Genomic DNA, 26,227 nt, shown 5'->3' with positions numbered 1-26,227 from the left:
CGATGCAGCCCCTTATCCCAAAGACTGGGGAGAGCCAGCAAGAGGGGAGAGAGACACCCCTTTGGAAGACCCAGCTTGGGCCTTCTTCCGCGTGGGAGAAGCAACCCCCCTCTTCCTCCACTCGTGGGCTTTGGAAGAGGAAGCAGAGGCGGAGACAACAGACAGGCGACGAAACCTTCCTGGACCTCCTCTTGGACTTTGACTTCTTCTTCGCCTTCTTCAGAAGGACGTGGAGGATTTGCTCCCCAAGGTTGGAGGAAGACTGGCACAGACTCCTTGGGAGCAGGGACAGGCACCATGGTGGACAAAGCAGGGGCGTGAGACTTGTGAAACACTGTTGGGATCATTATAGTTGGGTGCGCAGATGTACCTAGGGGCATCAGATAATTCATGGTCACAGTGACAGTCAAAGTGGTGGCTGTCGTGGCAGAGTGAGTCACTGGAGGGAGTGGAGGGGCATGAGCAGCTCGCAGGTGACTCAGAATGCCCCTCATAGAGGGAACTCTTTAGAGGCCAAGGGACTGCCAGGTCTCCTGGAGTTCTTCCTCCACATCTGGAAACAAAACCGGGCTGGGGTAGTCTCCATTCGCACTGAGGGGGTTCCTCCCCACAAGCGAATGGAGGCCACCAAAGGAGGTTGATCCTTTCTTCCAGTCCCCCAATGACGATCTTCACCTGACAAAGTGAGCGAAGATGACGAAGAAGGAGAAGTAGCAAAGTGGGGAAGTTCTGCTGGCAGGAGGAGAAAGTATCTGAAGGATTAGCCACCAAGGGAGTCATCGGGGGCATGTTACCCTCAGAGGATGACTTGGGGAGCTTCTTCTGATACTTCCTCCTCAGCGAATACTTCGACCATTGCTCTGGAGTCCGGTCACGGCACTCCTCACACACAGAATCAGGATTAGAATCATACCCCCTGCACAATGTGCAAAGGGTATGAGGGTTAACATCAAGGGCTGAGCAGTAATGGCTGCAAGCCTTCTCAGTGGTACCAGGGCATTTCCTCATTGGCACGGTCTTCTGCTCGGACCACTCAGATGATTTATGGGTTTGCTTATCCATAGCAAACACAAAAACACACAGATACAAGGAAAAACACAAAAAGGAACAATCCCACCTGGAAAGGAAGTGATGTTCACAGTAGTATTCACAGCGAAAACAACGGCAGCAGGGATGAGGGCAGCAGAGCAGCACAAACTCTCCATAGCACAGCCGAAGGTACAGTGATGCTCTACCGACTGGGCGGGTGGGACTCCCACCTGGTCGTTCGGTGGTTAACTACCAAACCACCTTGTTAAAAGTTTAACAGCCAGTTCCAGCTGCGCTACAGGTAATTCCTATATAAAGACCAAGGGTCTGTACATTGTGTAGGAACAAATAAGGACTCTCTGGAGGTATAAAATGATGCCTAAGGAAAAAGTTTCTGCAAGATTTCAGAAGCAGAAGACTAGGTTTCAGCAGACGCTGGCTCCACTTAACTCTATCAGTTACTAAGTCTTGGCAGGCCCCATCTACCCAAGAGCTAAATCTGTGAAAGGCAATATTATCCTTCACACACTGTCTGAGATAATACTAATCAAAATATGACACTCATTCCAGTGTCATTTTAAATCAGATTACTGTATTTGTACTTTGTGGTATGTTAACATTTAAAACAAAGGCTCAAGTAGCAAGCTGAAATCTGCCAAAAATGTCAGTCAGGGCATCATGAATAACTCACAGACTGGGTTTTGACCAATGCATTTGTCTCATTAAGTGACTGAAGATTCAATATAGCTTATATCAAATACTAGGTACATATAATTTATATTAACTTTATCACATACACAATTGTTCTGTGCATTATTAGAATTACTAAAATGACCTCATTCAAAATGGATGGTATCTAATGGAGTATTCATTCAGAAAAAGTTACAAGCTTTCTTGATAATGTGGACTGTTTGTCCAAGAAAGCTTGTAACTTTTTCTGAACAAATACTCCATTAGATACCATCCAGTTTGAATGAGGTCCTATTAGTAATAATTTATATATGTACTTCACTTTTATATCACTTACCTAGAGTAAATTATTGAGGAAAATCAGCATGACACTGAAGAAAACACGTTCCTTCGCAGATCACCAGAGATCATCCGTAGCAACAGAGGTTATCTGTGGCAAAGAGATGTGATCTCCATTAGCACATAAAACTTTTCTATACACAATACAGTACCAATGAGATTGTACACTAAGCACTTGCAGATTCAATGCAAATGTGAGACTATGCAGTGCAAAACGTGTGTGAAAAAATTTCATTTTTCCCATTCCTGTCTTCTGTGTCCCTGTATGAACCTGCAAACACAAGTTCTGTACAGGTTCAATTTTAGTCCTGTTAATGTTCTGGGTACTTCCACATTAATATGAGCTAAAAATAGAGCCTTTAGAAGGCTGTGGCCTATAGCCTAAAATTACCATAAGACTTTCAATCATTTATATAATATAACAATTTTTAAAAGTAAATTGTATTTTTCCTAACTATACAAACCTGAGGTCCTTTATATTAGGGATTATTTTCAGGCGTAGGCTGAAACAGCCGTTGAACTTCAAACAAGGTGGTTAGGCAGTTAACTGACTCTCGGGAGGCGGGAGTACCGCCTGCCCGGATGTAAACAGTCTCAATTTGCCTTTATGGCCCAGGTACAGATTGAGGGGTGGCATGAGGTGGGCATAAAGTGTAAAGGACCTCGGGTTTGTATATTATAGGAAAAATACAATTTACTTTTAAAAATTTTTATTTGTTCCGACACAATATACAAACCCTCGGTCCTTTACATTAGGAGACTCACTGATTGGAGGGAGGAATAATAAAGTCTCTCTGAACTGACTGGACTTCACCACCTTGTCTTCCCTTTCTAGTCGTGAGCGTCCAGGAAGGGAAAAACTGCCTCTGACAAAAGATCGGGTTGTAAGAAACGCAGGATCAGTTGTCAGACTTCTGGTCCCTTGCATGAAAAGAAACGTCAGTTCATGCAAAGTAGGCTAAGAAGAATTTGACATCGGATGACAATAAGGCAAATACAAGCATTGGGTTGTCTCATCGTCATGGTCTCCCCCCCTTGCAAGAGGAAGGAGTGGGGTTCAATTCTATTAACCTGAACGGAAATAGAATGCAAGGAGCTCCCGTTATGTGCTTACCTGCCTCGATCGCCCGGTCCAGCTTGACGGCAGGTCCGCTCCCTGCCCGTGGGAAGAGAGCCAGGATGGGGAGAGAAGAGAGGCCAGTCACTCAACATTCATTCTCCCAATCACAACCGTACAATCCTAGGCGAGATGCAACCTGTCCCGTTAGGGGAGCTGGATAAGCTCCACAACTTGTTGAGCACCCACCACAGGACCAAAGGAAAAAGTGTCCAGGACTTGTGCAACACCCGGAGGTAGAAGGAGGTGAAGGTAGTCTGTTGGGACCACACACCCACCTTCAGCACCTGTGGTACCGACATATTCTTCCGGAATGCAAGGGATGGACCAAGCCATCGACTTTGTGAGCTCGGGTGAAAGGTAACTGTATCGTCGTCGTCAGCTGCCAAGTACCTCTTTGATAGCCATCTTCACTGAAGTCAGGAGGAAGATGTGTCCTTAGACACTTCTTCCTTGGGAGTCAAGACAGTATTAGCAGAAACGTTGACCACATCCAGGTCGGAATGTCAAACCTATCGAAAGTACCACAGCTCCCAATAGGACAAAGTAACGAATGATCTGGATCATCGATACAAAGTCCAGGAGGAGGAACAAGAAGGACTCGAACCCGACAGTCGATGCCAATGGATTCGGAGTCCACCTACTGGACATCCGGGAAGGAGTCGAGGTATGATCCCCATCCTGTTCTTCCATCTTCTACGCCAAGGCCAGGGTAAGATGAGAGATGGACCTAAGAGGGCATATCTCTATCCGACGACTCGTAGGGCGCAGTGAAGAGCACTGACAGGAACCCTAAACAGTCGCATGCCCCAGGAAACAATTCCCTGGGAGAGCATGACTGAAGAAGCTTCTCGTCCGTAGCTAACTCTCGACTGAGACGAAGGCTACTTCAGATAGAAGACTAGGTCGCAAGGGCCTACGTTCTTCACAAATGAAAGGGAGAGAAGCAGCCCTCGGCGGAGAAGACGAGGAAGTCCAGACTTGACGAGCGACTCTGACCCGAGAAGAAGTTCTGACAATGGCACCACCAGCGAAGACAGATCCAGTCCCTGGGACAGTGTTGCAGAGGACTTCAAGGGATATCCAGCTATATCCATTGCCGCTCGGCGAGAAAGCCTGTGCTTGCAAGGAAAGCTGGAACGACTCCCAGTCCTGAACACACAGGGATGTACTGCCTCAAGAACAGCTTCTTGTGTAGCTCCACAGGAGGATGGGTCAAGTGGAATTCTTCTCGATGCCTCGGCAATCAGGTTGGATGAAGGCGAAGTCTTCAAGTATTTGTCTGTAACTCGGGGTGAGCAATGTTTGTAGAACCCAGAGAAACTGGACAAATATGGAGGAAAAAACGTTGATATCAAGTTTTTCACCAAAAAGACAGCATGCCTCAACAGAGCGGCCCCTCGTCTGGTATGAGGAGAGCGAGAAAACACTACCGACTTGTGTGCAGGAGGCAACAGAAGGACGGTAGGGATTTCTCAGTCCAGCAGTCTCTGCATGAATCTTCGTGAAGAAAGAGTGAGCAGCATGTTCCGTCCTGATCACTCAAACCCGAAGGCCAGGCTTGCCTACCAATACATCCCCACCAGGAATGCAGCTGGTTAATTGAGCTGTCGAGTGTGCTTCAGAACAACACTCGAGTACCTTCAAATGTCGAGATGAAACGGGGAAAACGATTGCCTCCTGTTTGTCGACAAATGCCACTACTGTGGTTTTGTTGTTCAACGAAACCAGTGAGTGCCCAAAACCCATCCTGAATTCTCGGACGGCCAAAAGGCTGCCTGAGCCAAGGACGGTGATGAGAAGGTACTAATCGTCTCAGTCACACAAATTCAAGACAAGGTCTTACCAGTGTGCGCCTATTCTCAATCTGTGAATCCGTAAAGTAGATACAAGATGTGAGGGAATATGCAAGCATATTCGAAGGTTCCTACAATCAAGCATTAGCTAACTCTTTCCTCATACATCGAAGAGGAAAGAACGGGGAAAAAGGAAGCAGACTTCCATTTTCCACCATGGGAAGCTTCTGCAAGATGACAGGGTGCCGAGGCAATTAGCTCTAGTTTGGCTGGCATTTCCCGAATCGGGAGCACGGGAGAGGTGGTGGGATGAAAGTTCAATGGAAAGAATTGCCGAGACCTATGGGAAATAGATACTTCTCCTAAAGGAATCCATTCCCAGATCTTGGCAATGTCGCTGCCAGTTCCAGAGACTCGATAAGCATCATTTCGTCCAGGCATCAGCAGTTGCAATCTTCTTCTGAAGCCCAGGACTTCTTAGCTAAGGAGTTGAGGGGGCTGGCTTGAACTCAAGGTCGAGTTGAGATGACTAAGACCCAAAGTTCTTGGCCATTGTCCAAAGGACAAGTCAGTGCCCTGGTGGGAACCTTTGATTACCAGGGTATCTGGCAAATCTCTGAAAGAGAAAGGCAGAACCAAGTAAAGGTTCGTTGGTTGGATTGGTCGAGCCAACTCGGGACTTCATTCTGAAACCGGAGATCCGAATTGGGACAAAGTCCTTCTTAGCACCAGAATTGCCCAAAAAACTGCAGTCGGCAAGACCCTCCGAGGCAAGAAGAATTCATATTCTGTCAAGCCAGGGTGGAAGTTTGGTGTCTCAACCTGAATTAACTCCATCGAAGAAAAAAAAATTCATCAGGTCGAGAACGCTCTCGGAAGCCAGGATGGCGGTCCCTGACACTCGGCCCCTCGGAAACTGCAAGGGTTGCAAGTGATGAAGGTTATTCATTGGGGAGTCGCGGTCCTGTCCCGGGGATCCTCGGCGCCGACGAATCGATCGCGAAGTTCCCGAGAAAACGGGGCGATCATAGCGAAGAGGAAGACCCTCGCTGTTTCCGATGCGTGAAACTCCTGTACCTCCTTGGAGGGACCTTGACAGATCCCCATGAAACCCTCCTCAGCTACCTGGTTATAATGCAGAGAATCGGGGACCGATACCCAAAGCACGCCAGGCAGCCAAACTCAGAAAGAAAATTTCGTTGGAGCTCTCTCTGTCCGTCTCGTGCCTCTCGGAACAACCGAGAGGAGAAGAGAACAGGTGAGGAGAAAAGAGTATCCCTACCTGTCCTGCCAGAATGATAAGCAGGAGAGGCGGACCGTGAGCGATAATCAACCGAAGATTACTGCCACACAGGGAAAGAAGAGCACTTGTGCCGTGGCAAAGCACTTTCCTGGGAAGAGGAAAAAAAGTTCACTCGAACATAGCCGAGAACCCGAGTCGGAAAAAACCGAGTAGGGCCGAGAGGAGCGGATCACGCGAACGCAATCCAGCTGATCGGTATGCGGCAGGCTGGGAGGCAGGCGGAGCGAGCCGAGCCAGTCCGAGCCAGTCTGGCAAGCCGAGTTGAGCGAGCCAGTCTCGTAAATGCGACTGGGGCCGAGCGAGCGAGCCATTGCGCAAACACAATCATAACTGGGCAGGCTGGACTCGTCTGCTGTGAACAATTACTAGTTTCCCGAACTCTAAACTCCTTTGAGGCCGAGGCCGAGGCCCCTCAAGAAGAAGGTTCAAAGGGAATTCTGTGTCTGCTACTTTGCATGCTCGAACCTAAAGTTTCGAGACACAAGAACGAAGCACGCCGAGCAACCAAAGCAGCTGGCAGGCAGTATCGAGACACCTGGCGTCGCGGCACAACCGACAACTGGGTGTCCCGGCAACCAGACGCCTGGGTGTCTCAGCACTGCTCTCGTCCTGTGCCTCTCGTAAAGAGAGTGCTCGTGATTCATAGAATTCCAGCTACCCACGAGACTTCCGAAAATTGGAGCGGCTGCTTTGTTTCCTAATAGATCGAAAGAGCCAAGCACAGAACCAGTCTTAGACGCAGACTTCCAAGACTGGCAAAGAGGAGTGGCTTCGAGAGGCAGTGCTCTCTTGTGCCCCCAAATGCAAGATCCCCACGAGAATGCCATGTTCCTTGAGAAACTTGTCTCGGAAGAGAGTCAGTCCCTTAGAAGTCCCGCAGGACTCCCAAAGAGAATCTCTTCCCTGCTTCTTCTGGTGTTCGAACCGAGAGGATCGAGACACCAGGCTGGGGTGACCGAGCACTGGCAAACACTCGGGGGAGCGCTTGCGGTGCTGGCAGGAAGAGGAACCAAGATACCTGGGTGCCTCGGCCCTTTCTCTCGCACTGCTCCCATGAACTGGGCTCAGGAAAATTTCTCCAGACCAGATCGGGATACACGATTTTCCATAGAATCTCGAGCACTCAAAGAAGCTGCTCATGAGCCCCAAGCAGCCCCACCTTAGAGGCGGAACCTCTAAGACTCAGGAACGGGATTGCAAACTGAGGTCTGCACGCCTGCGGTTTCTGAAACACAAAACCCAGGGTTATGCGAATCGGTTTCCTAACCTGAAGGTCGGGAAGAGCCAACAAGAGACCCACTGCCTCCTCGGAAGGGAGGCAGTCCCTAGACGTCCAAGGGCATCAAGGGCAAGAAGCAGCATTCCTCTCCTTCGCCCGACGGAGGTCTGTCCGATTCTCAGGACCTTGGACCTCAGGAGAGGAAGGGGGAAGACGCAGCAGAAGACGAAATCGAAGATAAGATCAAGAAGACGGCGGCTACTTCCACAGGGCGGCTTCCTTCACCTCCTCTCCGACATCTTCTACAGGATGGTGGACACGAAACATCATAACCTCCAGGGTAGTCCGACAGGAACACAACGGACGCAGCCAGGACACCACCACCAGGAGAAGCATGATCAGGACAGCCGATGCAGGAGCTACGGCAGCAATTCCGGAAGGCAGGAGCTGCACCGCAGCGGAAGGCATCATCACCTCAACAGGACGACTTCCTACATCTTCACGCCGACATCTTCTACAGGATGGCGGACATCGTAACCTCTGGGGCAGCTGGCAGGAACGCACGGAAGCGGCCCCGGGCACGATCAGGACATCCGATGCAGGAGCTACATTAGTGGTTCAGAAGGCAGGAGCTACTGCAATGGACAGAATGTCATTTGAAAGTCACCAGCAGCGACAGGAGCGATCAGGGCGGCTGCGGCAGGAGACCAGGAAGAGCAGCCCAGAGACTGTCGTCGAGTTGACAAGGGCATAACACAGGGAACAGCAGGAGCAGATGGACCACAGATACGCAGGAAGCATTGCAACAGCATACATGAAAATCAGCAATGACAGCGATCGATCTACATCGGCGGGAACAGAGTCAGAGCGATCCCGGCGTGGAAATATGTCATCTAATCAGGTATTGTGGTCGATCACGAAGCAACACTGAATGAATGTCGGGACTGCTTCATGCAAGATATTCTTGATATATCCAGCCAACTACTGCTGTGTCTGCGATGCTCACTGTCAACTGGAAAGAAAAGCAAAGATGATTAGTAGAGGGAGGCTCCTCCCGCTACAAGGGGAACAGCCCTACGCAGCGGGAGGAGGACTCTAGACGAGGTCGCCCGGTTGCTCCCTCCGGCCCCCCACCCGGTCTTCGCCCGATGAGCAAGCGAAGAGGGCGAAGGAGAGAAGGAAGAACCTGCGGGAAGAGAAAAAAGGACGGAGGGGAGGCCACCAAGGGCGCTGTGGAAGCGGAACTTATCGACGACGCCCGTAACCTCCCACCCGGCCCGCACTTCTCTAAACGCAGGTGGCGAGTAACACTCAGTGTAAGTAGGAAGAAATCAGTGATGCCCCTTATACATGGGGAAGCCAAAGAAGGGAACAACTCTTACGTCCCGATGGATGTAGGGGAGTGAAGATATTGCGTCCCAAACTATATCTCCGAAAGTACAGGGGTGCCTTCAGTATTTACATAAAGGGCTGCTGTACAGAAGCATTACCACTTGGTTACGCTACTCCAGTTATGCCCTTGGCCGTCAAACCCAAGACACAGGCAGGGAACGACGGCTTACGCAAGGTTATCACAAATCGTGGGTTTGTATTAATAAATATCAAACACACGTATATATAAACAAAATACAGAAAGATCCACCAGGATAATAAGAGCTTAACGACAGTCAGGCAGGAGAACGAGAACACGTCAGCAACGCACGATGGCCGAAAGCAAACTGGAATGTTTACATCCGGGCAAGCGGGTGTTACCTGGAAGTAAAATTACTGCCTAACCACCTTGCTCAAGAGTTTAACGGCCATTTCAGCCTACGCCTGAAAGTAATCCCTAATGTAAAGGACTGAGGGTTTGTATATTGTGTCGGAACAAATATTCATTCAGACAGGTTTACAATATAGTCTACAGGCTACAGTCTAGCCTATATAAAGAAGACAAATTAGAAGGCTGTATCCTATAGCCTAGAATGACCATAAGCCTCTAAATCATTAAAATAACAATTTTTAAAGTAAATTGTATTTTTCCTAACTATACAAACCCTCGGTCCTTTACATTAGGAATTACTGTACTTTCAGGCGTAGGCTGGAAGCGGCTGTTAAACTCTTGAGCAAGGTGGTTAGGCAGTAACTACCGCCAGGTAGGCGGGAATACCTGCCTGCCCGGATGTAAACATTCAGTTTGCCTTTTTGGTCCAGCTTCAGATTGAGGGTGGCATGAGGTGGGCATAAAGTGTAAAGGACCTCGGGCAGCAACACAACAGAAGCGGCCCTAGACACAACCACTAGAGAAGTTGGGGACACGATCAGCACACCTGGATGCAGGAGCTACGTTGGCGGTTGGAAGGAAGGAGCTACTGCAACGGACAGAAATGTCATTTGAAAGTCACCAGCAGTGACAGGAGCGATCAGGGCGGCTGCGGCAGGAGACCAGGAAGAGCAGCCAGATACTGTCGTCAAAAGTCAACAAGAGCATAACACAGGGAACAGCAGGAGCAGATGGACCACAGATACGCAGGAGGCATTGCAACAGCATACATGAAAATCAGCAAGACAGCGAGCGATCCACATTGGCGGGAACAGAGTCAGAGCGATCCCGGCGTGGAAATATGTCATCTAATCAGGTATTGTGGTCGATCACGAAGCAACACTGAATGAATGTCGGGACTGCTTCATGCAAGATATTCTTGATATATCCATCCAACTACTGCTGTGTCTGCAATGCTCACTGTCAACCTGAAAGAAAAGCAAAGATGATTAGTAGAGGGGCTCCTTCGATACAAAGGGGAACTGCCCTACGCAGCGGGAGGAGGTACTCTGAGGCGAGGTCGCCCGATTGCTACCCGCCCTTGGTCTTCGCCCGACGAGGAGCAAAGAGGCGAAGGAGAGAGATCTACTAAAGGGGAGAAGGAAGAACCTACGGGAAGAGAAAAAAGGACGGAGGGAGGCCTGGGCGCCGTGGAGTCGGAACTTATCGACGACGCCCGCAACCTCCCACTCGGCCTGCAATTCTCTAACTGCGAGCAACACTCAGCGTGTAAGTAGGAAGAAATCCAGTGATGCCCCTTATACACGGAGGCGGAAGCCCAAGAAGGAAAGAACTCTTACGTCCCGATGAATGTATGGGGAGTGAAGATATTATGTCCCAAACTATACCTCCGAAAGTACAGGGGAGCCTTCAGTATTACGAAAGGGCTGCTAGAAGAGAAGCATTACCACTTGGTTACGCTACTCCAGTTACGCCCTTGGCCGTCAAACCCAGGACACAGGCAGGGGAACGATATACAAAGTTATACAAGGTTATCATAAAATCATGGGTGTGTATTAATAAATATCAAACACATATATATATATATATATATATATATATAAACAAAAAATACAGAAAGATCCCTGGGATAATAACAGCTTTACGACAGTCAGGCAGAGAGAATGAAAACACGTCAGCAAAGCATGGTGAAAACAAACTGGAATGTTTACATCCGGGCAGGCAGGTAGGCGCCTACCTGGCGGTAGTTACTGCCTAACCACCTTGCTCAAGAGTTTAACGGCCACTTCCAGCCTACGCCTGAAAGTAATTCCTAATGTAAAGGACTGAGGGTTTGTATATTGTGTCGGAACAAATATCCATTTAAACAGGTTCAGGCTACAGCTGAGCAGTCTGCAGTCAGTCTATACAGTCCAACTGACCACCAGACCCCTTACAAGCTTAGGCTGCAGTAGGGTAGCCCTGCCTATACAGTCTCTAAATAGGCCTGCCAACTACCTGATCTAGAAATGTGGGAGATGGCACACAAACACACACACCACAAAATTCCTTTTTATTGCTGCATCCCAACTTCCTTGGTGCTGCTGCTGCCGTCTCTCCTCTTTGTTTGTTTCTAGTCAGAGAACTTTGACTTCAATCACGTGATCACCCATTCATTGATTCAGGTGGGACTTGTATGTTGACTGCTGTCTTTTCTATCTGTCATGGAATCATGTCTCGTGTTATGTTATTTACATTACACACACAAAATAATTACAATCTAAATAGTGTGTTAGTGCTACACTGTTCCCATACTCCATTTCAGGCCCAGGAAATATTCTTGTATGGCCAGAAAATGTTATTTGCAATTTGCAAACAGTGTTTAACGTTTGAGATCCCTGTGACACTGATGTAGAGGAGAGAAAAGAAAAGCTGAATATATACTGCAAATGTCCCCCCAAAAAATAAATAAAATAAAATAAAGACATCACAGATGCAAGACTCTACCAAAGCTTACAAAAATTGCAATTTTTAAAAGTAAAATGCAGTTTTTCCTAACATACAAACCTGAGGTCCTTTACTTAAAATGGCGTTACTTTGGCTGAAAGCTGAACTAGCCTCTAAAGACTTAACAACGCGGTGCAGTAGCCTAACTACCGGCCGGGTAGTTGGAGTGGTTGCAGTGGGGACCCACGCTAACCCCCGCCCAGCGTCAAGCATTCACTTTGCTTTCTGGTCTAGGGCAGATTGTGGGGAGGCTGAGGTGGGTAACCTGAGTACAGGACCTCGGGTTTGTGTTAGAAAAAGCATTTTACTTTTAAAAATGCAATTTGTTGCCTACACAAATACAAACCCTTGGTCCTTTACTTATATGGGGACTCATGATTTGGTGGGAGGAATCTGAGTGGGGGTCTCTGAACGACTGGAAGTTCAACCACCTTTTGGGAGGAAACAGAGAAGGACAGTATAGGGATTTCTCGTCAGCAGTCTCTGCATGAGATCTTCGTGAAGAAGAGTGAGCAGCATGTTCCGTCCCGATCACTCAACCCCAGGACAGGCTTGCCTACCAATACATCCCCACCAGGAATGCATCTGGTTGAGCTGTCGAGTGCTAATAGAACAACACTTTCAGTGCGTGCAACAAATATCGAGATGAAACAGGAGGAAAAAGCGATTGCCTCTTGTTTGTGGAAACCAAATGCCACACTGTGGTTTTGTGTGCAGAACCAGTGAGTGCCGCAAAACCCATCCTGAATTCTCAGACCTTCAAAGAACACTGAGCCCAGAACGGTGATTACTGTTCGTCTTGGTCACACAACTTCAAGAAAGGTCTTGCAATTGTGCTTCTTCCTCAATCATGTGAATCATGAAGTAGACACCAAGATGTGAGGGGAATAATACCAACCTTATTCAGATTCCTTCAGTCAAGAAACATTAGCTAACTCTTTCCTCATGCTTTGAAGAGGAAGAGGACAGAAAGGAAATGAAACAGACTGCATTCACCACCATGGGGAAGCTTCTGCAAGACTGACAGGATACCGAGCCAGTGGCGCTCTAGCCGGGCTGGCATTCCAATTGGGAGCAGAGAGAGGAGGAGGCGGGATGGAAGTTCGATGGAAAGAATTGCCGAGACCTAAGAAATGATACTTCTCTGAAGGAGTCCATTCCCTAGAGTTTCAGCAATGCTGGCTGCCAGTTCAGAGACTTGATGGGTATCATTTCGTCGAGATGGCGTTTGCAATCTTCTTCTGAAGCCTAGGACTTCTTAGCTAAGGAGTTGAGGGGGCTGGCAGACTCAAGGTCGAGTTGAGATGACTAAGACCCAAAGTTCTTTTGCCATTGTCAAAGGACAAGTCGATTGCCCTAGTATAAACTTTGATTACAGAGGTCCAGCGATCTCTGAAAGAAAGCCAGGCCAGTAAAGGTTCGTTCTAAGAGGTCGAGCCAACTTGGAACAAAGTCCTTCTTAACACCAGAGTTGCCCAAAAAACTGCAGTCGACAGACCCTCCGAGGCAAGAAGAATTCATATTCTGTAGGGCAGGGGTGGAAAGCAGTGTCTGACTGGATTAACTCCTTGAAGAAAAGATTCATCAGGTAGAGAGCGCTCTCGGAAACCAGGACCCGCAGCGGTCCTGACCTCTCAGCCCTCAGGAACTGAGGTTGCAGTGATGAGTTGACATTCGGTGTTGGGAGCTGCGATTCTGTCCTGGGATCTCGCGCTGCCGAATCAGCGCAAGTTCTCCCGAAACTCACGGGGCGATCCACAGCAGAAGAGGAAGACCCTCGCTGTTTCCGATCGTGAAGCTCCTGTACCTCTCCCCTTGAAGGGACACCTTGAGCAGATCCATGAAACCCTCCTCGGCTATCTGGTGCCACTCTGAGAGAATCGGAGACCCTTTTAAAGCCATGAACCAGCCGAACTCGAGATAATTTCGTCAGAGCTCTCTCTACCGTCTTGTGCCTATTAAGACAACCAAGAGGAGAAGAAGACAATTGAGGAGAAAGAGTATCCCTACCTGTCCTGCCAGTAAGATGAGCAGGAGGCGGACCGTGGCGATAATCCAACAGAAGAGGATTACTGCCCCATGGGAAAGAAGAGCACTTGTACGTGGCAAGGCGCTCTCGCAGGAAGAACAATTTCATGAACACCAGCAGGAAGCCGGATCGGAAAAAACCGAGTAGGGCCGAATAACCAAACACACAAACGCGATCCAGCTGGTTGGTATGCGGCGGTCTGGGAGGCAGGTAGGCGAGAGCGGAGCCAGTCTCGTAAGCGTGACGGGGCCGAGCCCGGCCGTGGTGAGCACGTGTAACTGGGCAGGCCAGACTCGCCTGCTGTGAAGACAGTGCAAGTTTCGAACTGTAAACTCCTTCCGGGCAGGCCCCTCGAGAAGTTTCAAGGGAAATTCTGCAATGTCGCTATCTTGCATGCTCAAACCCTAAGTTTGAGACACAAGAATGAAGCCAGCCGAACAGCGAAGCAGCTGGCGGGCAGCATCGAACACCTGGCGTCTCGGCACCCAGACACCTGGGTGTCTCGGCACTCTCTCATCTGTACCTCGTGAGAGAGCACTTGTGATTCATAAGAATTCGAACTACCCACGAGACTTTAAAAAATAGGATCAAGCTGCTTTGTTTCCTAATAGATCAGAAAGAGCTAAGCACAGAACTAGTCTTAGAAGGCTTCCAAGACTGAGGGCGTGGCCTCGGCGGCCAGCTCTTGTGGCCCCGAAGCGCAACATCCCACAGGAGAATGCGAATCGGTTCCCGCCCCCAGGGCGGAAAGAGCCAACGAGGCGTATGCTCCCCAGAAGAGAGTCAGTCCTTGAAGTCCATATGAAGCTCCTGAAGGAATCTCTTCCCTGCTGCTTCTGATGTTCGAACTGACAGGATCGGGACACCAGGCTCGGAACCTGACGAGCACTGGCAAACACTCGAGAGCGCTTGCAGTGCTGACAGGAAGAGGCTGAGCACCTGCATTTTCAGCCTCTCTACTTTCTGCTCCGAACTGGGCAGAAATTCTCCAGACCAGTCGGGATACTCAATATTCCATAGAATCTCAAGCACTCAAGCGGCTCACGAGCAGCTTGAAAGCAGCCCGTCTTAGGAGGCGGAACCTCTAGGACTTCGAGGCAGGATTGCAAACTGAGGTCTGCGCCCGCTGACTTCCGAGCACACAAAACCACGGCTATGCTGTCGGTTTCCTAACCGAAGGTCGAGAGCATTATGAGACCCCTTCCTCCTCAGAAGGAGGCAGTCCCTGAACATGCAAAGAACATCGAAGGCAAGCGGCCTCCTTACATTGGCCGGAGTCTATCCGATTCACCGGGACCCCCTTGGACCTCGGGAGAGGAAAGGAAGGCGCGCAGAAGAAGAAATCAGAAGATAAGATGAAGAAGAGCGGCGGCTGCGCTATAGAGGCGGCTTCCTTCACCTCCTCCATCTTCTGGGATGGTGGACCGCGAAACATCGTAACCTCAGGGCAGTCGGCGGGAACACGGATGCGGCCCAGTACACAGGAGAAGCGGGCATGATCGGACAGCCAGTACAGAGCTACGACAGCCAGCGGCGGTTGGAGGCGGGTACTGCAACGGCGGGAACGTCACCTCAACAGGGCGACTTCCTTCATCTTCAAAATTCTTCTGTTCAAGTAGTGTTAATTCTAAGTATTAGCTCCGCACTTATTTTTACCTTGGAAACTGGTTTTTTCTACACTTTTAAGGGTTCTGATACTGGCGGTGCATTTGTTTGTTGTCATCCAAATGGAATGTCCCTTCGCCATGTTTAGTACTGGCCCGGGGGTGCAGTACCCATACATTAACAAGTTTAAATCCATAATTAGCAACCAAAAAACTATAGAAAAAGTCAAGTTAGAAGGAAATCGCCGCCGCGGAGCTACTATATAGATCTACCCAAGTAGCCTATCTAGATGTCTAACTGACCATTTTCACAAGTGTCTACAGTTACTAATGGCTGCCTTGTGTGAACAAACTGTTGATGGAGATCATATGTGATGTATTTCATATTACTGTATAGGCAAACGTGCAGTGACCCTTTATCCACCTGGAAATTCTTTTCACTGATAAAAGCCTCTCTGGGACTGGGACAAGGGGAAATGTGCGCCTCCTAAATACTTACCTTCCTTCATGGTGAGGAAGATATCGTGCACAATACTATGGATGAATCAGGGAGGTGCCCTCTTGCAAGTTGGGCTAGAACTATATAGTAGCTCCGCGGCGGCGACTGCCTCCTAACTTAACTTTTTCTACAGTTTTTTGGTTGCTAATTATGAATTTACCTTTAATTTTTGGCACTCAAGTGTAATTAACTTGTAATTAACCCCTGAAGTCCATCCAACAAGGGGTTTCCATACGTGATCTTCACAAGACAGAGAACGGCTACGTCTGTTTCAAACGGTTCATATCCCGTCCAGCAAGTGCAATAACTTGTTAATGTGTGGGTACCCAACAACCCCCCAGGCCAGTACCAACCACGGCGAAGGGACATTCCATTTGGCCGACAACAAACAGATGCACGGCCAGTATCAGAACCCCTAAAAGTGTAGAAAAAAGCAGTTGAAAAGGTAAAAACAGGCGCGGAGCTAATATATAGAATTACCCAAGTTGGGGCCCAGTGGGTAAGGTTAGGTTCGCAGGAATTTCTGTATCATGACTTGGATAAGATCTAGCCTCTGGTGCTTTAGTTCACTTTAGGCTTCAGCCCACTGCCAGGTAAGGACCAATGCCGTGGGCGAGGTTAGCTTCGCGAAGGTAAGATCAGGCTGCATCCCTGTTATTGGCCTCAGAAGACATTTGCTTTTCATTCTGAGGCCTCTACTGACTGAAGATATGAGCCTTGCAGTTTCTCCACTACTTGGGGCTAATGTAGACCATTGACTAACTCTGGGTTCCTAGTCCCCTAGAGTAAAATCACCCTGTTCACCCCTAGGGCCCTCCCCCAAAATGCTAACCTATGAAATGGGGGCTGCTCAAAAATTTTAGCAATTTGCATAAAAGTAGCCTATGGCCAGAAATGCATAAGACACAAGATAGCCTGTGGACCAAATGAAACCAAATCAGGGGTGATATAAATGTTCCCCATGATGGAATCTAATTAGTCCTGAGATGTCTGAGGGCTTATTCATTAATTATGACCTAAAATTTACGAATTTAGATGGACACCATCTTCCTTTACACTGAATTGGGAGGTGAGCACTCGCCGCATATCTCTGCCGTTTCAAGGCACTTGTCGGCCATATATCGCCACCATATTTGATAAATACTATGGCGCAATTGCAAATAACGTTTTAATATAATAATATAATGGTTATTACTCACGCTGGATGCGTATTTCAGCACTAAGAACACTTATGACGCGAATGTAAACAAACAGTTGGGAGGAGCTCGACTTCCCCGGAGGCGTTCGGTGATGCAAAACCTCACTTTGCCTTCTCTCCTTTTCTTATTAATCTCATTTATTCATTATTTTACAATTCTAAATTCAATAATATATGATTATTAAACTTTTAAAATTACAATTTTATGGATCTCATACTTTTAAAGGCGTTTTTCATTTTTTGTCGCTAATTACGATCATACTGACAGGTTCCCTCATAAGCAGCCATTGTTGGAGATGTTCAGTAATGCAAAAAGTCATTTTGACTTTTGTATTTTTATATAAATGATGTTCAATCATTATTTATCTTCATAAAATTAAATAATAAAAATATTAAAACTTTTAAAAAATACTATTTTATTGATTTAATACTTTTAAATGCCTTTTTCATTTACTGTCGCTAATTATGATCACACTGACAGGTCCCCACCTAAGTTGGATTTGTTCAGTGAGGGGAAAAATTAATGTTACCTTCAATGTTGTCATTCGTTATCGATCGTGTTTATTCATTATTTCACTTTAAAAAATCCAATGGTCATTAATAATTAAGGCATTAAAGATATTATCTTATAGACTTCATGCATAATTAAAGCATCTTCCATTTAATGTCGTGAATTACGACCACACTGCCACCCACCCTCCAAAAACTTTTTACAACATTTTTAAATAGATATGACGTTATCGGCGTTATTACCGGTCATTATTGTAGTTAAATGACTTATTATTGAATTTGAGATCATGATTTATAATTTATAATTTATAATTTATAATTTATAATTTATAATTTATAATTTATAATTTATAAGGGAAACAGGAAATGGAAGGGAAGCAGGTGGGGTGGGTCCTTCCTTGAAGGCTTTTGGTTTTCTTTTCATTGACGATTCTTGCGTCTCCCTCTCCCTCCTACCCCTCCCCCGCCAATTGCCCCATCTCCCATCCCCCTCCCCCTCCTCAACCCCAACCTCCCCCTCCCACTCCTACCATCCTCCCCCCTAAGCCTCCTCCTCATCCACCCTCTCATGGACAACCTCCTCCTCCTCCTCTCCTCATTCTCCTCCTCTTCATCCTCTGCCTCCTCCCCCTCCTCCTACCCCTCTTCCTCCCCCTCCTTCTCCTCATCTCCCTCCTGCCCCTCCTCCTCCGACCGCCCCATCTCCATCCCCCTCCCCCCCACCCCAACCTCCTCCTCCTCCTCTCCTCATTCTCCTCCTCTTCATCCTCCCCCTCCTCCTTCGCCTCTTCCTCCCCCCTCCCTCTCCTCATCTCCCACCTGCCCCTCCTCCTCCTCCCACTCCTACCATTCCCCATCCCTAGGACACCCCAAGGGAACCCACAGTAGCCCCTAGGAAGAGAGCTAGTAGCAGTAGTAATAAGAGTGTTAATAGCAGTAATAATAGCATTAGTAGTAGTAGTAGTAGTAGTAGTAGTAGTAGTAGTAGAGACAGCTAGTAGCAGTAGTAATAAGAATGTTAAAGCAGTAATAATAACATTAGCAGCAGTAGTAATAAGAGAGCTAGTAGCAGTCTTAATAAGAGTGTTAATAGCAGTGATAATAAAATTAGTAGCAGTAGTAATAAGAGAGCTAGCAGCAGTAGTAATAAGAGTGTTAATAGCAGTAATAATAACATTAGTAGCAGTAGTAATAAGAGAGCTAGTAGCAGTAGTAATAAGAGTGTTAATAGCAGTAATAATAACATTAGTAGCAGTAGTAATAAGAGAGCTAGTAGCAGTAGTAATAAGAGTGTTAAAAGCAGTAATGATAACATTAGTAGCAGTAGTAATAAGAGTGTTAATAGCAGTAATGATAACATTAGTAGCAGTAGTAATAAGAGTGTTAATAGCAGTAATAATAACATTAGTAGCAGTAGTAATAAGAGTGTTAATAAGTAATAAGAGTGTTAATAGCAGTAATAATAACATTAGTAGCAGTAGTAATAAGCAGTAGCAGTAGTAATAAGAGTGTTAATAGCAGTAATGATAACATTAGTAGCAGTAGTAATAAGAGTGTTAATAGCAATAGCAATAATGATAACATTAGTAGCATTAGTAATAAGAGAGCTAGTAGCAGTAGTAATAAGAGTATTAATAGCAGTAATAGCATAACATTAGCAGTAGTAATAAGAGCGTTAATAGCAGTAGTAATAAGAGTGATAATAGCAGTAATAACATTAGTAGCAGTAGTAATAAGAGTGTTAATAGCAGTAATAATAACATTAATAGCAGTATTAATAAAAGTGCTAGTAGCAGTAGTAATAACATAGGTAGCCATAGAAATAAGAGAGCTAGTAGCAGTAGTAATATGAGTGTTAATAGCAGTAGCAATAACATTAGTAGCAGCAGCAATGAGAGTGTTAATAGCAGTAATAATGACATCAGTAGCTGCAGTAATAAGAGTGCTAGTAGCAGTAGTAATAACGGTGTTAATGGCAGTAGTAATAACATTAGCAGCAGTATTAATAAGAGAGCTAGTAGCAGTAGCAATAAGAGTGCTAAAGCAGTAATAATAACATTAATACCAGTAGTAGTAAGAGAGCTAGTAGCAGTAGTAATAAGAGTGTTAATAGCAGTAACAATAACATTAGTAGCTGCAGTAATAAGAGTGTTAATAGCAGTAGTAATAACATTAGTAACCTCAGTAATAAGAGTGCTAGTAGCAGTAGTAATAAGAGTGTTAATAGCAGTAATAACATTAGTAGCAGTATTAATAGGAGAGCTAGTAGCAGTAGTAATAAGAGTGTTAATAGCAGTAATAATAACATTAGTAGCAGTATTAATAAGAGAGCTAGTAGCAGTAGTAATACCAGTGTTAATAGCAGTAGTAATAACATTAGTAGCCACAGTAAAAGTGTTAATAGCAGTGGTAATAACATTAGTAGCCTCAGTAATAAGAGTGCTAGTAGCAGTAGTAATAAGAGTGTCAATAGCAGTAATAATAACATTAGTAGCAGTATTAATGATAGAGCTAGTAGCATTAGTAATAAGAGTGTTAATAGCAGTAGTAATAACATTAGTAGCAGTATTAATAAAAGCTAGTAGCCACAGTAATAAGAGTGTTAATAGCAGTGGTAATAACATTAGTAGCAGTATTAATAAGAGAGCTAGTAGCAGTAGTAACAAGAGTGTTAACAGTAGTAATAATAACATTAGTATCAGTATTAATAAGATATCTAGTAGCAGTAGTAAAAACATTGGTAGCTGCAGTAATAAGAGTGTTAATAGCAGTAGTAATAACATTAGTAGCCTCAGTAATAAGAGTGCTAGTAGCAGTAGTAATAAGAGTGTCAATAGCAGTAATAATAACATTAGTAGCAGTATTAATGAGAGAGCTAGTAGCAGTAGTAATAAGAGTGTTAATAGCAGTAGTAATAACATTAGTAGCAGTATTAATAAGAGCTAGTAGCCACAGTAATAAGAGTGTTAATAGCAGTAGTAATAACATTGGTAGCAGTATTAATAAGAGAGCTATTAGCAGTAGTAATAAGAGTGTTAATAGTAGCAATAATAACATTAGTAGCAGTATTAATAAGAGATCTAGTAGCAGGAGTAATGAGTGTTAATAGCAGTAGTAATAACATTAGTAGCTTCAGTAATAAGAGTGTTAATAGCAGTAGTAATAGCATTAGTAGCAGTATTAGTAGGAGAGTCTGACAACCATTGCAACGACTGCAAGTTGTTAACGTTCAAAGTGGTACGTGTTTAGCAAATATGGTGACTGACGTATTGAACTGTTAATTCATAGTAGCATTAGTTGGATGGGATGATGGATTTATATTTCTGATTAATTTTATAATCATTTTGTGATTAATATTTGTGATAACATGAAACTGACAAGACCTGGAAATAGAGATAAGGACAGTTTTTGACTGTCCCTTTTTTCTTCAAAAATAAAGGACAGGCGGGTTTCAAAGAGGACAGACTGTCCATAAAAGGACAGACCTGGCAACCCTGCAGGCCCTGGAGTCAGCCTCAGAGACCCTGAAGAAGAAGAAGAAGAAGAAGAAGAAGAAGAAGAAGAAGAAGGAATTCCCGTTGCCTCTCTTCCAGGATCTGGAACTGGAACAGAGAGACACAACAGAAAACGAAGCCTTTGTGAGATCTGCTCTCTAGCCTCCACCCGCCCTTACAGGTGACGCCTTCTTCTAAGGCTCTGTCTTTCGTTAATTCAAATCAACCCCTCGCTCACTGAGGCCTGTTCGAGGCTAGAAGTCCCCCCCCCCCACAGGGTGCGAGGCTACAATGAGCTCAGAAAAAAAGGGAGACGAAGACAGCGTTCGTATGCAAGACCTCGATCCTGACTTCAGCTCCACAAAGCAGTTACTTATCACTGCCTGGCGTCGTCGAGTGCAGGCAGCAGAAGCAGCAACCGAGAACAAAGGGACTTATCAGAAGTCCTCATGAATTAAGGCATCAAAGTGAAGGCCATCTTCTGTCGCAGTCTGCCAACAGCACCAGAGGACTTTAAGTCAGAAAGCCAGCCAACCGAGGGGCGTCAGGAACCGTAGGGGGCGGGTGGGGGGGATGGAACGAAGGCCGGAAAGATGATGGCGTCACTAGATCATCTCTAATCAGTGTATGATACAAAGGATAAAACCACTGTATCTTTTCCCGGCAGAATCGAAGTCACCAGTCGTGAGGCTTGATGATGAACACAGTGCGACTTCACCCACTGAGGGGGAGGAGGTTTAAGGGAGGGAGGGAGGGAGGGTTTACATCTATTTATAGAAACAGCGACAGCGGCTGACTCCTGCTGGTTTGGGAGAGGCGGTGAAGAAGAAGAAGACTTGGACCTATATTATATGTTACTCTCTCTGATGTTACTAAATTATATGTTATATACCTATGTAGTGGGCAGGACAGACCACTCAACAAGTTGATGAGTTGATTGATTGATTAGTTAATTGATTGTTGGTTGATTGACTGGTTTATTATTTGATTGATGACTGATGTGTATTGAAATGGTGTAGAGACTGGCTTCATTCTGTCAGACTGGCTCCCCTGGGGATTTTCATGTGTGTGTGTGTGTGTGTGAGAGAGAGAGAGAGAGAGAGAGAGAGAGAGAGAGAGAGAGAGAGGGGGCAGAGGTGGGGGGGCGGGTTGGCATATCATTCGTAGGGAGGTTTAAATGCTAATGATATTTTGAGCCCAAATCCGGAATATAGACATAATCACATTGGGTTTTCTATTGTAGGAATTTTTGTTCAGATTATGATGCAGACATTGTTTTGTTGTCTGTTGCTAAAGTTGTAAGTATAACTTGGTTCTGTCATTCTTTTACGTATGATCTGTTCTCTCTCTCTCTCTCTCTCTCTCTCTCTCTCTCTCTCTCTCTCTCTCTCTCTCTTGATGGCTATTTCTCAACACAAGAAGCACCAGCATAGGCCTACGTCGACTTCGAACGAATGCAAGTTTGGAAACACTTTGATCTTCTATTTTGAGAACCATTTAAAAGAAAACTTCTTTTCAATTAACACTGTCCAAATCCTATTATCATATTGAGAGAGAGAGAGAGAGAGAGAGAGAGAGAGAGAGACCCACGGTTTGTGAATCGGGCCTAAACAGTTTTCAGCAGCAGTTTTGCCTTATTTTGTTTTTCAGTTTCAATAAATTATAGGGGGAAATTCTCATGCTGACGTCACACCTTTCGCGTTTCTTTCTCCTCCTCATCCTCCTCCCCCCTCCCCCAATGCCTCCTCCTCCTCCTCCTGGCCATCTTGAAGCATCGGTTCAAATGCTGTTGTGTTATTTACCAGGCGTCGATAATAACTGATACATGTTATCTATACACCAGATAATATTCATGAAAGTTAAAGTCAAATATCGCGTCAACCCATAGGAAATCCAGCGGCAGTCATGTTCCATACAATGGGGTTTTCGTCATGTGGCGATGTGAGAAATGTGCATCGTTTCTGTAGCTCCTGATTCCGACGCCCCTCCACCCTGTGGGTAGCCCCAGGGGCTGAATAAAGCTCATTTAAATAGCAGAAGTATAATAATAGCGATTTCAAGATGAACACTGAACAGTAATAAGCATATTATGGGTCTAGGTTTGGCAGCTCTCCTGGCTTACAGTATGCCTTGTGGGTAACAGTTTAGTTGATAGTAACACAGTAACCCCTGACTGTGATAAAGTATTGGAAGGCACATGAGGCATGGTGTGGACTACTGGACTCAGATCACCCATTTGAGGCATTTGAGGCCCTTGGCCATATAGAGAGAGTCCAGCTAGACTCGGGTTGCAGGTTGTATGACTTTAGTGGTTATATGACGTCATCGGGAAGGCTTTGGTGAAGATTTGTACATTTCACATAATATATAATATAAATAATTATGACATTAGATGTTTGCTTATTCATTAAACTGTTTACGCTTTTACTTATCGAAAACAAACGCTGATTGAATGACGGTTTTAATTACTTTATTCTCGACGTAAAGAAAGAAAGAGCGATTTGTTGAGACCTATAGGGGTGGTTGCCAAGAGACGCTTTGCTAAGTGGAGGTGACGATCGTCTGAGGAGGGGGAGGGGAGGAGGAGGAGGAAAAGCGAGCGTCTTGACATTGCCATTTATTCCCCTTGAATAAAATTTCCTAGTTTTCTTGAATACTTATTTTGATGTATTTCCCAGTTTCTATGAAAAATACGTTGATGTGATTGTTTTGCTCCACAGAAGAAGTTTTTTATTATATTAACTATAGCAATGAGTTTGTATAAATTAGTACATTAATATTTAAAGTAGTAAAACACCTTTTTCGCAAATTTTATCCATCTCTATAAAATTAAATGACGTCTGATTGCAGTGTTGTCAAACTTCTTCCTGTGGAGAATGTATATGTTATTTTCTTGTTGTAAGGGCACATGCCAGTAGTTTAAGCTTGCCTTCTGGACGAAACCCCTTTTTTTTTTTTTGTATGTTGGGTTACGATTAAACAACTTAATGTTTGTGTTTTAGTTGATGGTTTGTTACGTAACCCTGTAGTTTTGTAGATGTGACAACTGTGCTATCAATGTACTCCTCCCGAGTTTTCTTCCAGGGTGAGAACATGAAGCTCTGCCTGTGTTTCGCAGCAAACTCCAGAAAGGCAAGTTGTAGAAGAAATTCTCGTAAAATCCAGCCCCATCACCTCGTGAACTGTCGTCGTGATTGCAGTAATTTCTTCATAAGAATATTCTGAAATCCCCCTTTTTTTGCCATTTATGTTTTCCTCTATCGAAGTAACGTAACGTTTTGTCAATTTTTGCAGTAATATGTTAATGTTTTCTTGCTTCTTAATGTAACTTGGATGATTGTTGTGTCCTTTAAATATTAATTATATGTGTTAAACTTTTTAAATGCGTATTTGTGAACCCGTGTGGCATCACCCAAAAAGAATTGGTGCAGGAAATATAGTTGATTGTTTCTCAACTGCACTTTGTTGGAAAGAATATAATGTTTCTTGACTTCATGGTACATTTAAGTAAGTTAGTAAACTCCTCAGCACTGTAACTTGGTCTCATTCAAAGCTAGGGCAGGAGGGCTTAAGGTTGAATGAAATCGTACCGAATGTGGGCCTAAAACTTTAAAGTTTCACCACATTCTTTGCTAGTTATAGTAGTACTTTGCTTTGGTCCTTCGAACGAACCGGATGCCATAACGATTCACAAAGGATTTTTTGGATGTTAAAGATAATTTACGATAAAGTTCACGTTGGTGATGGATGGCTATAAAGTCATTTTAGTGTAGCTGGCACGTGTCCAAAGTTATTTGGTGAGCAGGGTAAGGTATTGAATTACTTGGAGTGTTTTGCCAAGTAATCTATTGTTTATGGAACATTATTGTTCGTATTTAGTGATTTATCACTCTGTGAAGAAATTCTTGTTGAATTTCGTAGCCATTTTTGAACTTAGGTTTTCGTGACCAGATTTATTTTGTGAAGTGATGATTACTTGAAGTGTTTTGCCAAGTAATCTATTGTTTATGGAACATTATTGTTCGTATTTAGTGATTACTCTGTGAAGAAATTCTTGTTGAATTTCATAGTAGAACTTTTTGAACTTAGTTTTCGTGACCAGATTCTTGTATTTTGTGAAGTTTTCGATGAAGTGATGAAGAGCACGTGGTCAAATTATCTATCATTCAGTGAATGTTATTCGACCTATGAATAAGATTAGTTATATTTTCAATCAGGTTTAGATAATTTGCCATACATTTTTGATATTTGAGCAAGTTTCTTATTGATCCATTAACAAGAAAATGGATTCCAAGATTAGGTAGTTATTGAAAGGGAAATTATTTCCTTACAAGATTTGCTTGATGAGACAGATAACTGCATTGGTGATACTGATACACCAAAATCGACCCTTGTAATGTATGAACGTTGTCTTATTGAGGGTCTACGACGTTTTGAAGATAGTTGGTCACAGAATGTGACGATTATTTCACAGGATAGTGAATATGATAGTTTATGTAGAAGTTATAGAGCAATAACTAGATGTGTAAGGAAAGCTATTGCTACTGCACAGAAAACTATGAGCGAGATTGACACGGGAGATATAAATCAACAGCCCGCTTTGCCTCCTCCTTCGGCTCCCATTAACCCTCTCCCTCCCCCTAAACTCCCAGCAATTAAGATACCTGAATTTAGCGGTGGGGAAGAACAATGGCTTGCATTTTGGGATATATTTAACAGTTTAGTTCACGATCGTATGGATATTTCCAATGTGATTAAGTTTTCTACCCTCAGAGCTAGTTTAAAGGATAACGCCTTTAAAGCCATAGAAGGTTTGCCTGTCACTAATGCCAATTATTCAGTAGCTATTCAGACCCTTAAGGAGAAGTATGATAATAAGGACAAATTGAAACGTAGACTTATGTCCAAATTAACGCATTTAGTCCCTCCCAGTCATACAATAGAGGATTTGAACACGTTCAAATTGGAATATGAGAAGATTATCTTACAAATGAACACATTGAATTTAGATGTAGAGGCCATGAACCCCATTTTCTCTAGTATAATATGCGAGAAATTATCACCTGAAACACGTAAGGCTATAGCTAATAAACATAATAGTATGTCTCTTGATTTAAAGCAAATTTCCTCAGGTTTGAAATATGTTTGTGA

At 44.9% G+C, this 26,227-nt stretch overlaps 1 protein-coding gene across 1 annotated transcript; it reads left to right on the top strand.

Annotated features, from left to right (window-relative positions):
• The first annotated feature begins 390 nt into the window (after nucleotides 1–390).
• Nucleotides 391–20,528, top strand: LOC136837942 (uncharacterized). Its single transcript, XM_067102811.1, has 3 exons — nucleotides 391–431; nucleotides 18,832–19,017; nucleotides 19,241–20,528. The coding sequence occupies exons 1-3, from the start codon at nucleotides 391–393 to the stop codon at nucleotides 20,526–20,528; spliced, it is 1,515 nt and encodes a 504-aa protein (XP_066958912.1).
• Nucleotides 20,529–26,227: the final 5,699 nt, after the last annotated feature.

The sequence above is a fragment of the Macrobrachium rosenbergii genome, unplaced genomic scaffold (genome assembly GCF_040412425.1).
Source record: "Macrobrachium rosenbergii isolate ZJJX-2024 unplaced genomic scaffold, ASM4041242v1 13902, whole genome shotgun sequence".
Classification (NCBI taxonomy): Eukaryota; Metazoa; Arthropoda; class Malacostraca; order Decapoda; family Palaemonidae; genus Macrobrachium; species Macrobrachium rosenbergii.
The sequence above is the reverse complement of the archived record's forward strand: the minus strand, read 5'-3'. Positions and strand labels throughout refer to the sequence as shown.

Excerpts from the sequence above, each read along its gene's own strand:
- LOC136837942 (XM_067102811.1), top strand. The coding sequence starts at position 391 with ATGGTCACAGTGACAGTCAAAGTGGTGGCTGTCGTGGCAGA. Across the intron at positions 432-18,831 it reads GTGGTGGCTGTCGTGGCAGA|TAGCAGTAGTAATAAGAGAG; the intron begins GTGAGTCACTGG and ends TAATAACATTAG. Across the intron at positions 19,018-19,240 it reads AGTAATAAGAGTGTTAATAA|CAGTAGTAATAAGAGCGTTA; the intron begins GTAATAAGAGTG and ends GCATAACATTAG.